Here is a 15,656-nt window from a genome sequence, read left to right as displayed (position 1 = left end):
TCATATAAAAAAACAAATCAATGGTTACTTTATAAAAATAAAGTAACCATAGATTCTACCGTTCTTTTGTAGTATAAAAGTGGATCATAAAGTGTACAATTTTAATTTCAAAATCAATTTGGAATGCTGCTTTTACCAAACTATACTTCCATATCCTTTTCAATTATAGTCAAGCCTCCACAAAAAAAACAATACCTTATAGGTAGTCACTTTCGAAATAGGGTTGCCATAGCTCCTCTTTGTTGTGCAGCTGCGCTTTGTTTAGGAAGAGCGAGAAACAGGAAGGGAGCGATTTTTGCTTTCATGCACCGCTCTCATCATCTCCGATTCTACATGCTTTGAAGACACATGGTAGGTGTCTTTAATCAGATTTGCAATCTTGTGCACTTTTCAGTGTACACTTTAGCATTTTTTAGAGTTATACTTTAATTTTTTTACTCATCTACTTTCTTCATTTCACTCAATTTTTTTTTTCCATTATGCACTTTCCATTGTTCATTGTTCACTTTCTATTGAGATTTCTTTGGTGGATATTTTAGTTCCTTGAAAAGAGTCCTTATCTCATTGTGTTCTTTTATGCTCTCGTCTAGGGTTGTGCATCGGTTTAAAACCGAACTTATCGAATACCGAAATATCTAAAAATCTTATACCGAATTGAACCGACGTAAGAACATAAACCGAACCGAACCGAACCGATTTTTTTCGGTTCGGTTCGGTTTTTCCCGAATTAACCGATTTAATATAAAACTTTACAAATAATCTAAAAAACACAAAGCTTTAATTCATATACTAAGTAAGAGCGTAAATCAATGGTTATATTAAATATTTTTTTAAGGTAAATAGGTGTTAGATTAGAATTTAATAGTTATATTAAATTCAAAGTTAAAGTAAATAGATGTTAAATTAGAATTTAATGATTATATTAAATGTTTTTTTTTGTAGAATCATAAATTAAAAAATTAGCAGGTTGTGTTATCATTAGATAGGTGTTGTGTATAAATTTAGGAAGAATTAGAATTTTTTTCCAACCATACATGTATAAAACGACATAGTAGCAACTAATCGGTGCGGTTCGGTTATTTCGGTTTTTATTAGAAACCGAACCGAACCGAAAACCGATATTCACCAAAATAACATACCGAATCCGAACCGTGTAATAATAAAACCGAACCGAAAAACCGAACAGTGTCGGTTCGGTTTGGTTTTGCGGTTTCAAACCGTATAATGCACAACCCTACTCTCGTCTGAAAAAAAATACAAATGCATATAATCGATTTCTAATTCCAAGTAAATCTTCATATCATATTGTTTTGTTTGAGCTCACCGTTTAATGAACATATGTCTTTTCTTTTTTCACGTTTGATTCTAGGGTTTAAGGCGTATTTGACCTTCTTCTTCCTAGTTCTTTTGGATTTTCCAACTTCATGTATACTAGATTCTTTCTTTGATTTGTTTTTTATTTTTGTTTTATAAAGCATCATTTCAGCCTCTTCCTCATATATTCAACTCTTTATCGGAGGTAATTGAGGTTTTTTTCTAATGGAAATGCTTGTATCTTCATTGGATTAACAAACAACGTACAATAAGAAAACAATAAGGAATAAAACCTTATAAGATTCACAAAGAGATTAAAACAACTACAAAGAGAGAAAAAAACTCATAAAAGATATAAAAACCACACAAAAACAACAACAAAATATATATTTTTCGTAAATCGAAATCCATTAAAAAGCAACTGTAATCAAATTTTCAGCATTTAGTCCATTCCGAACATTCAGATCAAAATCATTTATTTTAATGTAACTGTATAGATTTATTGATCTACAGACAAGATAAACCGTTTCCACTCTTCCTAAATCCGAAAAAAGATAAATGAAAAAATGACAGAGAGCAAATACATTTCAGACGGATAAAAAAATCCGACAAAATAGATAAAAACTATAATAAATATAAACATATAAAGCTAATCCAATGAGAATATAATTTCTTTCTTTCTCTTCAAAATAAACCGTAAAAGTAAAAGATTTGAAGTTGGATAGATTATAAAATTTGCAAGCAATTGAGGTTAGACATTTGGAATTCTTTATCTTTTCTTTAATGAAATTTTCAGGTTTTTGTCGTGTCAAATACTGATTTACTTTATAATTTTAAGGTTTCCTTGTAGATATATATATTACCGGTTGTGTTCACGTTAACACTAAAACCAAATGAATTTGATTATTTACCGTTAGATCTATCATGATTTAAATCTAGGGTAGAGATTGAAACCAATATTTTTCATACAACACCGTTTACTTGATTGAGAAAGACATGATTGTACTGGACAACATCGCGTTTTAGCCTACGGTAACTAGATTTGGGCATGGGCCGGGCTCAGGCTGAGCCTGTCAGGCTTTTAATAAAGCCTGATGAGCCCAAGCCCAGCCCAACCCGCAGGAAATTTAGTCGGGCTCGGGCCTAAGATATGAATCCCAAGCCCGCCCATCCAAGCTCATATATATTTAAAAAAATACAATTAAATTAAAAATACTGTACATGAGAAATAATGAAATACATACTATTTTATAAATTTGTACAATTATCACACTTTATATAATATCAAAAAATACAGAACATCATTATTTTTTTTTTTTGAAAGTTACAGAACATCATTATTAAATATCAAAAAATATTCAATACATATGCTTTTTAAATCTATGCATATAAAATAAAATTAATGCAGAAATAAAAGTAAAAAGAGTAATGTTATGTTAAAATAAAAACTTCAACAAACCTTAATCTCCTCCATGCAAATCATGTTTATAAATATTTATATTTATGTTTATAAAATTATATTATAATTTATATGATATAATAATTTTTTTTGAATCATATAATAATTTATATATATATATATATATATATATATATATATATATATATATATATATATATGTTATATTGGACCGGGCGGTCCGATGTAAAATTTGTAAAGCCCAAACCTACCCAGTTTTTAGTGGGCTTATACGGGCTTGGGCCGGACCGAGACTGACAACATTTTCATGTGTCCAAGCCCGGTTAAATGGGCCTGGGCTTGGGCGGGCCGGCCGGACTCGCCAGCCCATGCCCAGGTCTAACGGTAACTAGACCTGGACATGGGCCGCGCGAGCCCGCCCGCCCGGCCCAGACCCATTTAGTCGGGCTTGGACACATGAAAATGTATTCAGGACTAAGCCCGTCAAAAACTGGGCGAGCTTAGGCTTTACACATTTTATATCGAGCCGAGACGGCCGGGCCCGATTAACGTATATATTTTTGTTAAATATATTATATAATTATATATATATATATTAATTATAATTTAATAATATAATTTTATAAGAAAAATGAAAATATTTAAGGTTTTGTAAACCTAATCTCTTCTCCTCAAACGCCACACAACAACAAATACAAAACACAATTCACTGCCGCCCTCCTTCACCGCAGCCTTCCTTCACCGCCGCCGCATCCTTCACGCGGTTTGTTTTCTCTTATCTTTTTCTCTGTTTTCGTTTTCTTCGTTTGTTTCTCTGTGTTTTCTACCAATCGTTTCTTTGTTTTCGTTTTACACACAAAATCAACTCTTAATTTTTTAATTATATTTTTTTTAAATATACAGATGGACTTGGACGGGCGGATTTGGGATTCATATCTCAGATCCGAGTCCAGCCCGAGTCCGATTAAATTTCATACAGGCTGGACTGGGCTTGGGCTCAGCAGGCTTTATGGAAAGCCCGACAGTCTCTGTGCGAGCCCTGTCCGACCCATGCCCATGCCCAGGTCTAACGGTAACACACCATTTAAGACTTTATATTTGTAATTTCTTCAATTGTTCTTCGTCTTTTCCAGTCGCTCCGATAATCCGTCCGTCCGTCGATTGTAGAACGAAAGGTAGCACACTCTTTACTTTTCCTTACTGATAATCTATTGCTCTTCATCTGTCATTCTCTTTTGATTTTAGATTTTTTATACTATCTTCTCTGATCGTCCATTTTTGTTGATAACCAAACGTCGCGAATTTTCAGTTAAACCGCTTTGGATTTCGTTATTGTCCAAAAAAATATATTGGTAACTATCATGTTACTGAGTATTTCGTTGTGTGCTTCTAAGTATTAGCATTCAAATGTTTGTTGATAAAATTTTAGAACTCATTTGAATGTTATACTATTTTTCTTTTTTTCTTTTTTTAAATTTCTTTGGACCTTGGAGTCTGTAGGTTGTGATGAGGCGCACACTTTTACATGTATTTCTAGCATAAGTGAGGATTTGAGCACTACATCGCAAATTTGGTCAGATTGTTGAGCTGTTTAATTTCATTATACGTTGCTTTAGGTTTTTAACCCTAATATTTACTTGTGTTCTATGTTGATGATGATTTGTTTAAATATGTGGATGATGAGCAGAGTAGTTTAATCATGTTGGTATCACATAAAGTTATGGAGTCAGAACATCAATATTTTACTTTATACCCTTCAATAATGTTAAAATTGCTGTTTTCTTACACTAAGGCGTTGTAAACTTCATGAAAGTCATTTTTTTTTCTAGTTTGTATGTAAAATTGTAAGTTATCTGTCGGCTTTTGTTAGTATTCTAAATCACAAAAGACTCTTCGTTTCATTTTGGATGAAATTCTTCACTGCTGTTTCTATTTAGGTTCTCTCTGGGCGCTTCATCAAATTGTTTGATGTGTTGGAATGGGTTTTGTGGACAACACCCTGCAAAGAGAGTCAACAAAAGTGGTCATTATCAGTAACTCTCAGGGGAAATTAGGAAGATTGCCAATGGAAAATGGTCATCAGGATGCTCGTGGTGGTCTGCAGTATAAGTGGCGGAGTGTTTCAGCAGTTAGGGATTTCCCACCTGGGTGTGGTCCGCGTGCCCCAAGGATCTCTTTAGAACCAAAAGACGAAGCAGTTTGTATCAATACAGTTGAGAATTCAGGTGATTTAGTGAGGAATGGTGATGCAGAAGGAGATGGCCTTATTTCTTCTAGAAGTGGGATAGATTCCCAACCACCAAGGGCATTGGAAAATCTGGGTCCTGCAATAATACCTGGGCATATGAATCATGCAGAATCTAAGGTAGAAGCTCATCTTATTCCATCTGGAAATGGGATTGACTCCCAACCAGCAAAGGCATTAGAAAATACGGGTTCTACTGAGATACCCAGGCAATCAGATAGTCTTGAATCCAAAGTAGAAGCACCAGTGGCTCCTGCTGAGCTCGAAAATGGGAATCCAGTTAATATTGAACCTGTCCAGGTGTCATTTCCAGGAGTTCCAGATAGCTTGAGTAATTCCGGGGATATTGAACAGTTAAAATCTTTAGAACATGAAACACTTAATGTGCCCAACATATTACATAAGAAGGATGTCCCTATTTCTGGGGATCACATTTTCCCACTGAAATATCCTCCTCGGAGAAAAATTTCAGCTGTCAGAGATTTTCCTCCATTTTGTGGAAGAAATGCTGCACCTCTTATTCATGAAAATGCAGATGTGCTTGCTTCTACAGATGGAGAGAGTTGGGGTCAAGAGCTGATGAACAACAAGGATGCTCAAAATGGAGACAATGTTCTGAAGAAAATGGGAGACAGCGTTAAAGTTTTGGAGGCCATTGGTTTAGACATTGCATCTAACTGCCCAATTGTGCTGGGTCTTGCTGCTGCAGGAACTGGTCCTTGGATGGGGATGAAAAATCCCCATAAACCTAATGAGTTGTCTGGTAGAATGATTGAAAGCAAACAAACAAAATCTCTCATATTGCAGGAACATCCCAACGCTTCTCTGAAGGCTAAGCAAAATGATGTTGAGAACTCTGGAGGAGTTCGTATAAAGGCGAAGAAGAAGAAGAAAAAGAATTTATTGTCTGGTGGTCAGGCCTATCAATTTATGGAGAATATTGCACAGGGTGTGGAGGACAAACGTGAGCATGTTGGGGAATCTGATAACTTGCAGTTGGTTAGGAGATCACAAAATTTTGATGTGACCCTTCCTCCTTGTCCCATCAGGTCAAGTGGTAAAAGTGATGCAAATGATGCTTCTGTTACCAGAAGCAAAGTCCGAGAAACACTGCGTCTCTACCATGCTGTCTATAGGAAGGTTGTTAAAGAAGAAGAGACAAAGTCGAAGAACAGTAAGAGGCCTGATCTTGTTGCAGCAGGTATTCTTAAAGAGAAAGGGAAATTTGTCAACTTGAACAAAATTATTGGGCCTGTTCCAGGAGTTGAAGTTGGCGACGAGTTTCAGTACAGGGTGGAGCTTCATATAATTGGCCTTCATCGCCCAATGCAAGGAGGTATAGATTCTGCGAAGGACAAAGAGGACAAAGAACGTATCATTGCAATAAGTATTGTTGCATCTGGTGGCTATGACGATAATATGGACGATTCAGATGTTTTAATATATACAGGTTCTGGAGGTAACGTGATGAATGGAAAGAAGGAACCTGAAGACCAAAAACTTGAACGAGGAAATCTTGCTTTGAAGAATAGTGCGGATACAAAGAATCCTGTAAGGGTTATACGTGGTGATATGAGAGTGTCTGAATCAACCAGTGCGAAAACAAAGATATATGTCTATGATGGGCTATATTTGGTGGAACAGTGTTGGCAAGAATTGGGGCCACATGAAAAACTAATCTTTAAGTTTAAGTTGGTTCGCATCCCAGGCCAACCAGAACTTGCTTGGAAGGTGATCAAGAAGTGCAAAAAATTCAAAATAAGAGAGGGCCTTTGCGTGGATGATATATCGAAGGGGAAAGAGATAATTCCTATTTGTGCTGTGAACATGGTAGATGAGGAGAAACCTCCGCCATTTGAATACATAAAGCGTGTGATATATCCTAAAAGGTTCGGACCTGTTCCTCCAAGAGGCTGTGATTGTACTCAAGAATGCTCTGAAACTGGTAAGTGTTCTTGTGTGGCAAAGAATGGAGGACAGATCCCATATAACCGTAATGGGGCTATTGTTGAAGCAAAATCCCTAGTCTATGAGTGTGGCCCTTCTTGTAAGTGCCCTCCTTCTTGCTACAATAAGGTCAGCCAACATGGTATCAAATTTCAGCTTGAAATTTTCAAGACTGAGTCAAGGGGATGGGGTGTGAGATCTTTAAATTCAATTTCTTCAGGAAGCTTCATCTGCGAGTATGTGGGCGAGCTCCTTGAGGACAAGGAAGCTGAGGAACGGAAGGGTAATGATGAATACTTATTTGATATAGGAAATAGCTACACTGACGGTTCTTTGTGGGATGGATTCTCAAACTTAGTACCTGAGACACATGAAAATTCTAATGAAATGTTAGAGGAAAGTAGCTTCACCATTGATGCGGCTAAGTATGGAAATGTGGGTAGATTCATAAACCACAGTTGTTCCCCAAATCTGTACGCTCAAAATGTTCTATATGATCACGGGGACAAGAGAGTTCCACATATTATGCTGTTTGCTGCTGAAAATATTCCTCCCCTGCAAGAGTTGACTTATCATTACAATTATACAATAGATCAAGTTCATGATAGTGATGGCAGTATAAAGAAGAAGGAATGCTACTGTGGTTCTTCAGAATGCACAGGAAGGTTGTATTGAAGCTTTCGACTCAGGAGAAGCAGCAGGTAATATTTTCTCACTTTCAACTATCTATCTATATAGATATGCATGCTTTCCTATATGTTTCTGTGGCATGATTCATGTGTTTTAATACTTAATATTTTCTTTATGTATCCAAGAGTCAGACCATTGAGGAAAATATGGTAGTGGATAGGACGAAGTGGAGGGAGAGAATTTATGTCGCTGACATGACTTGATTTCACGGTTTTGTATGATGGTTCATGTTAGCCGTCCTCGAATCATTTCGGGACTAAGACTTTGTTGTTGTTGTTGTCATCATCCAAGAGTCAGACCCTGTTATTTTCCAAAATATTTGTAGGATTGGATTTGAAGTTTATCCTAGAATTGGATCATATTGGATTGCATGATGGGATTTTTGAATACTTATTACAATTGTGATCCATGAATATTACATCTGAAAAAAGTAGCAGAGTGTTTCGTTAAACATCTTTAATTTGTTGACATTGGCATTGGTTTGAGGCTTTTGATCTTTTATTTTTGGTGTACTTGTTTTGTTCTTTTATGGGTTAAGGTGCAAAAATACCCCTAACGTTTTGGGTCAGGAGCAATTTTACCCCTAACGTCTAAAATGGTGCAATTTTGCCCCTAACGTTTGTAGCCAAGAGCAATTTTACCCCTAACGTTGGTAATTTGGGTCAATTTCGGACACTATTATAAAACACATATATTTTTGTTCATTATTTTGCACCAATTGCATATCAATTCATTCTGAAAAAAGGATTTCATGTTTTTTGTAATTTAATAATAGAATTGAAGATTAATATTTATAAATTCGGTGAATTTTTTGATTTTTTTGTCTAATTCGTACAAAAAACAGTATATTTTTTTTATTATTTTTTTTCACAACCCCAACATATGTTTATGATTTGTTAATGATAAAATCACGCACATGTGAAGTGTAGATGAAATCACGCACATGTGAAGTGTAGATGATCAGATTCATGACCGAGAAGACAGTTTGATGAATTATTTTTGAAATTGACCCAATTTATCAACATAGGGGTAAAATTGCTCTTGGCTACAAACATTAGGGGTAAAATTGCACCATTTTAGACGTTAGGGGTAAAATTGCTCTTGGCCCAAAACGTTAGGGGTATTTTTGCACCTTAACCCTTCTTTTATTTAGACACATTTGATCTCTGATCATTTATTCCTTGCTACACTGGCCATTGTTTGCCATTTTTGGTTACACTGGCCATTGTTTGCCAAATTAGTTAGTAGTTAAAAAGCATTATCTATTTCATCTATGGTTGAAATTATATTTTTTTATGGTTCGAAATAAGGGTTTTACATTTTTTATAGCCACATTACACATAAAAAACTGCTTTCGAACGGTTAAAATTACAAATTTCAAACGTATGTAAAATGAATAATGCTATGTTAACCGAGGTATAGAGTTAAATGCATCGTTGGTTAGTTGTTAAAATGGTCACTCAACTTCAATTTATTTTAATAAAATCATCAAACTTTGAATTTTATCTCATCTAAGTCACTTTGGCGACTTCAAGAGAAAAAAGGCACTGGAAAAGTGACGTGACTGTCACACCAGCATTAGTCAACTTTTACCGCTGATCGAAACGACATGTGGCTGCCATTATTTCTTGGAGGGACTTTGTTTAGACAAAGTTCAAGGTTGAATGACTTTATTGAGACGGTTCAAAGTTGGTCTTGTATAAAAATGATGTGACTGCGACATCAACGATGCTCAACTTCATATTTATTAAAGGCGCACCTCAAGCGCACCTCGGCTAAGGCTCTAGCCTTAGCGCTTCTGGATGAGAAAGGCGGGCGCTGTCAGCCAAGCGTGCGCCTTAGCGCGCCTTGACTTCGTTAGGGCTGTTTAGGGTTTTTTGGGTTTCTTTAAATTCTTTTATTATCAGCCATGGATTGAAAATAAGATGATTGGCTGAGATTAGTTTAGAAAATAAAAGAAAAGGGTAGAAACAAAGTATCGATGCTTTTCATCGAGCTCAGTAGCCCATCGCAGACTAGAAACTCGTGCATTTTATGGTTTTATTGTTGGTATTTGACTATTTGTGATTATTTGTGACTAGTATTATGAATTTGTGATTTTTTTTTGTGCGCCTTGTGCCAAGGCTCCAGGACCTCTTTACGTCTTAGTGCGCCTTAAATGACTATGCTCAACTTTAAAACACGAGAGTGTCACCTAGATTACATGGCTCTTGAGGTTTTAAGAAGAAATAGTGAATGCCACTACTATTTCATTGAATCGTTGCTATATAATTTCTTAGAGTGATTTTATCTAAGTTGAATTTATGGAGATAAAATTCAAAGTTGGCTTTGTATAAAAGTGATGTGATTGTCACATCAGCAGTATTTAAAAGCTGATCGAAATGATACGTGGCTGCCAATTGGATTACATGGCTCTTGAGGTTCTAAGGAGAAACAGTGGCCCCTATTATTTCAGGAATAACTGCTCCATAATTTTTTAGAGTAACTTTATTAACGCAAAATTCAAAGTTGAATAAGACAAAATTCAAAGTTGAATGATTTTATTGAGATTAAATTCAAAGTTGGCTTTATGTAAAAGTGATTGAGCTGCCACAACAACAATACTTAACTTTTACAACTGATTGAAGCGACACGTGGTTGCTACCTAGATTACATGTCTCCTGAGGTTATAAGAAATTCAAAGTTGAACGATTTTATTCGGATAACATTCAAAGCTATATAAAGAGATGTGATTGCCACATCAGTTGATAATTGAAAATAGTATCTAGGGTTGGGTTCGGATCCTGGAAATACTAGATTGGACTGAATATCTCAGGAAAAAAAATAAAATTGAAATAAAATTTTGATTAATTTTGATCAAATTCGACTAATTCGATAAAAAAAGTCAACAGTTTGGTCTGATTTTGAATTCTTTTCCTTAGATATTCGATCTTATATAGCATATTTAAGATCCATGCTTAACTCTAATAGTATTCAGTAAGTCCTAGTTTTTAGGAATATTCGTAGCGCAAATTGTCTGTTCTCTAGCCTTGAAGCCTAATAAAACATGTTTATTGTGCAGATTAATTTTGGAGAGGGTTTGCGTGCTTGCTGGAGGTATCCACTAGGCAAAAAAAGAAAGGAGAAGATTCTAAAGGATGAAAGATGAGGACCACTAGTTGAGTATAATATGGACCTAAATTTTTGTAATCAACCATCATCTGCAAAAGACCTTTCCTGGAGACACTTTAATGAATAGTGTGATGCAGTGAACTATGATGAAACATGGGCCACTGTTATGCTGGCTGTTTCTGTAGCATCAGAATAGTTTGCCAAGTCCATCGTTTTCTTTATCAAAACAATTATTTTGTTTCCGTTTAAAGGCTTTTAGGCTTTATAGATTTGTTTTTATCAAGCATCATTTTCTATATTTGAGCATGAGTGAGTAAAATCGCTTACATGTCAAAGTTAGCTTTGAGAGCGAACAAGCCTTGAGAGCAGGTGGTATATAAGATAATTTATGATGATTATTTAATAGTTTATTAAATAAATAGTGTAATAATGTGAAATGTTCAGTAATTGTTATTTATGTGTAAATCAAATATATACATAATATGTGATTACATTGTAGTTAAAGACTGATCTTATATTCTAGGCTATATATAAGGAATTTAGCTGTGTGTTGAATATACAAACAAGTGCAAATAATATACTCTAATACTCCCTTTCAGTCGAAATGTTCGGAGGCCGAACATTAAGACTATTTCGAAAATCTTCAAAAAGAGGTAGGGGTAGTCCTTTGGTGAAAATGTCAGCGATTTGATACCGAGAAGGAACATGTAGGACGCAGACTTCTCCTTTGGCAACCCGTTCTCGAACAAAATGAATGTCCATGTCCACATGTTTGGTTCTGTGGTGTTGAACATGATTACCTGTGAGGTAGACGACGCTGACATTGTCATAATAGACGACAATGGATTTCTGAATAGGGCAGCTGAGCTCAAGCAGAAGGTTGCGGATCTAACATGTTTCAGACACTACATTTGCAACTCCACGATATTCTGCTTCTGCGCTTGATCTGGATATAGTAGGCTGTCGTTTGGCGGACCAGGAAATGAGATTGTCGCCAAGAAATACATAGTAGCCTGATGTCGATTGACGAGTGTCAGGACAGCCCGCTCAATCCGCATCAGTGTAAGATGTCAATTGACCTAGAGAAGATGCAATTAAGGTGAGGCCGAGATCAAGGGAACCTTTAATATACCGAAGTATTCGTTTAAGGGCAGCCATGTGAGGTGTCTTGGGATCGTGCATGAACAAACAAATCTGTTGAACATCATATGAGATATCAGGTCTGGTGAGTGTCAGATATTGTAGAGCACCTGCCAATTTTTGGTACTCTGTGGGGTCATGGTAGGCTGAGCCGGAAGAGATACTAAGCTTCTGTTTAGTGTCGACAGGGGTGATGGCTGGGTTGCACGACTCAAGACTGGCTTTGGCAATTATTTCGGAGGCATACAATAAAACCTCTATAAATGCATATGTTTGGAACCGGGAAAAAATATTCATTAAGCGAGATTATTTATTTATCGATAAATGAATATTCATTTATCGATAAATTAATAAATTATTCATTTATCGATAAATATTCATTAGATATGTAATTATCTTGTTTAGGAAATATATTATTTGATTGATTTGTAATTATCACATTAGCGTAATTACAAATCAATCAAATAATTATAGGCATAATTAAGACACAATTATAGGTCTTGTTTTTTTTGTAAACTCTCTTGGGTATTTCTATTGATATATATATATATTTTTGTATGTAATTTAATAATTATTACTTTATATTTTCATTGGGCCCTTAAGGATTTAAATATTTTTTATTACTTAATGCATTTAGCGAGGTTATTACTTTAGTCCATTGGCCCAAGTCGGGACCGGAAGAATTTATTATATAATCGAGGTTATTACTTTATCGAATATTCATTTATCGAGGTTTAACTGTATTTGCGTTGTGACAGAAATAAGGAACCTGGTGAGTGAGTGACAGAAATCCCCAAGAAGTAATGGAGCTGACCCAAGTCTTTCATTGCAAATTCGGATTTCAATTCGGAGAAGATGGAGTTTTGAAGGTTGTCAGATAAGGTAACTAGAACAATGTCATCAATATACAAGAGAATATAAGTTGTGTTTGTGCCATGTTGATAGACAAAGAGTGAGTGATCTGATATGCTCTTTGTGAAGCCTATTGAGATGACAAATGTTGCGAATCGTTGATACCAGGCCCGCGGGGCTTGCTTGAGTCCATACATTGATTTTTGAAGGAGGCAGACATGGTCAGGATGCTTCGAATCACGAAACCCCATCGGCTGATGCATGTAAACTGTTTCATTAAGGTTGCCATGTAAGAATGCATTTTTGACATCTAATTGGCGAAGGTTCCAATTCCGAGAAACAACAATACTTAGAACAGCTCGAATGGTTGCCGGCTTGACCACATGGCTAAATGTTTCACCACAGTCTACACCAGCCAATTGTCCTGATCCATTTCCCACTAGCCGTGCTTTGTACCGTTCAAATGAGCCATCAGACTTGGTTTTGTGCCTGGAAATCCACCAACTACGAATAACATTAGCATTTTTGGGACGGGGTACGAGTACCCACGTCTTATTTTCAATAAGAGCCTCAAACTCATCAGTCATGGCTTGTGTCCAATTCGGGTCATGCAATGCAAGGGCTGGTGTTTTGGGAATTGGAGAAATGGCAGGTAACACAGACGTTGACAAATTAAGCATACGACGGGGTTTGTGTATGCCGTGCTGTGCGTGTGTCACCATGTTATGTGTGTTTGGATTGGGAATGATGGGGTTGGAGAACTCGATAGCAGTGGCTGTGCGAGTGGGAGAGGGTGAGGTGTTACTGCTGGATGTGGATAATTGTGGGGATGCATGAGGTGTGGTGGAGGCGAGAGCAGGGGACAATGAGTTTGACATTGTGTCGACAAATAGACGGGACGAATTTAAGGAGGGACGATGGTTCGACGCGGATGAGAGAGGAGACGATACCGGACTGGTCGATGCAGACGGAAGGGGAGACGAGACAGGGGGTTCGACTCAGACGGACGAGGAGACGTGACAGGGGGTTCGACTCGACTGTGGAGTTCGACGCACAAGGGAGAGGGGACGAGGAGGAGATAGGTGAGGGGGACGCTGGGCAGGGAATTGGGGACAGGAAGGGGCTGGACGACCGGGACGGATGGGGGACCGGTGATGTTGGGGACGGCAGTAGCCCGTCGGATGATGCCGAGGCGTTAGGCGCCGGAGGGCGATCTGCGTGTTTTGGAGAAAAGGGAAAGGTGGTTTCGTCGAACACGACGTGACGAGAAACAATGATTTTATTTGTAGATAAATCTAAACCTTTGTATCCTCTATGATTTGCTGGGTAACCAAGGAAGACGCATGGGTAGGAACGAGCCTCTAATTTGTGACGAGATTGAGTAGGAATGAGAGGGAAGCACAAGCAGCCAAATATTCTTAAGTGTGAGTAAGAAGGGTCCCTTTGATAGAGTATTTTGGTGGGGGAATGGTAACCCAAGATTCGGTGAGGATAAATATTGAGCAAGTAAGTAGCGATTTCTAGACCATGGTTCCATAAATGAAACGGAACAGAAGCATGATTCATGATAGTTCGAATTACATTGTTTATGGTTCTAATTGTGCGTTCTGACTTCCCATTTTGAGGTGAAGTATAGGGACACGAGAAACGAAATTGGATTCCATTATTTTGACAGAACTGACGGAATGAATTATTGTTGAATTCGCTCTGATACCATGTAACAATGCGAAATGCTCAGTGATTGTTATTCATGTGTAAAACAAATATATACAGAGTATGTGACTACATTGTAGTCAAAGAATGATCCTATATTCTAGGCTATAAATAAGGAATTTAGCTGTGTGTTGAATATACAGATAAGTGCAAATAATATACTCTAATAAATAGGTTTAGTTAAATTAGATCTCAATGGAACAATTAGATGAGACTCTGCTTAGAAGATACCAGTATTAAATATATGCAATTAGAATTGGAGATATGGATTATTACATGTTAAAGGTTTTTAACTTAAGGTTGGGACCAAGGGACGCCTGTAGTCACCAGTGTTGGAGCCTATGATGAAAACTTTTGAAAGATGTTTGGAAAACATGATTGAAAAATGGATCATAGAAAATTACTCGTTAGGAAGTCAAAGTTAACCATTTCTCATTCAAAATCAAAATTTCCAGAGTACCAAATTGAATTTTGAGATGTCTTAGTGAGTCACGTCCTCTAAGAGTGTCGTAACGCACTTGTTATTAACACATTGAGATAGAAAATCAATTTATTTTAGAGAGAGAAGAGAAGAAGAAAAATAAGAAATTAAAGAGAGATGAAGAAGAGAGTATATTTGATTTTTATTTTTTTTTTATTTTGGGGGTTGTTTGTGATAATTAGATAATAATGGAAGTTAATTTATAAAATAAATAAATATAAGAACTAAATTAACTCTTTTTCTTTTGGCTTTTAACACCATTAGTCAATTTGGTATGTGTTTGCTAACGGAATAAACCTCAAGGTATCATTTTGCAAACTTTTAAACCACATGGGTGTTGTTCGAAAACAGGTGTAACCACAAGGTTTATTTTTGTATTTTTCCCTAAAAATTAATCACAAAATAAATTGTCAAATTTTCAAAATGCTTATTGCGTAACCATTCATAAAAAAAACAAAAACAAAATTGTTTTAATTTATCAACTACTTGTTTTTGATGTTTGGTATAATAGTTAAATGACTATCAAACTAGTTTGTTCAAATTTTCCGTTAGATATGAGTAAATTTGATTTTGCTTGAAAATATTAGAGATAAATTTGATTTTACTTGAAAACATTAGGGATAAACTTTATACGTTGAGTCATTTTATAATTTTTTAAAAATGATAAGAGCAAATTTAAAAACGAAACATGCAGATTTGTATCTTTGTCTCTTAGCCTAGTGGTTGAGAGCTTACCTATGCCT

At 36.2% G+C, this 15,656-nt stretch overlaps 1 protein-coding gene across 3 annotated transcripts; it reads left to right on the top strand.

Moving 5' to 3' along the window:
* The first annotated feature begins 217 nt into the window (after positions 1 to 217).
* LOC136209375 (histone-lysine N-methyltransferase, H3 lysine-9 specific SUVH6-like) lies at positions 218 to 11,125 on the top strand. Of its 3 annotated transcripts, none has more exons than XM_066000829.1 (3): positions 218 to 351; positions 4,672 to 7,627; positions 10,678 to 11,125. In XM_066000829.1, exon 2 carries the CDS (start codon positions 4,713 to 4,715, stop codon positions 7,599 to 7,601), a length of 2,889 nt encoding a protein of 962 aa, XP_065856901.1. In that variant the 5' UTR covers positions 218 to 351; positions 4,672 to 4,712; the 3' UTR covers positions 7,602 to 7,627; positions 10,678 to 11,125. The 3 variants fall into 3 exon arrangements, with proteins under 3 accessions (XP_065856901.1, XP_065856909.1, XP_065856894.1); XM_066000837.1 differs by lacking the exon at positions 218 to 351 and adding an exon at positions 3,437 to 3,497; XM_066000822.1 differs by lacking the exon at positions 218 to 351 and adding an exon at positions 3,770 to 3,909.
* Positions 11,126 to 15,656: the final 4,531 nt, after the last annotated feature.

Source organism: Euphorbia lathyris, chromosome 1 (genome assembly GCF_963576675.1).
Source record: "Euphorbia lathyris chromosome 1, ddEupLath1.1, whole genome shotgun sequence".
NCBI classification, from domain to species: Eukaryota; Viridiplantae; Streptophyta; class Magnoliopsida; order Malpighiales; family Euphorbiaceae; genus Euphorbia; species Euphorbia lathyris.
This window is presented reverse-complemented; position numbering and strand designations above follow the sequence as displayed.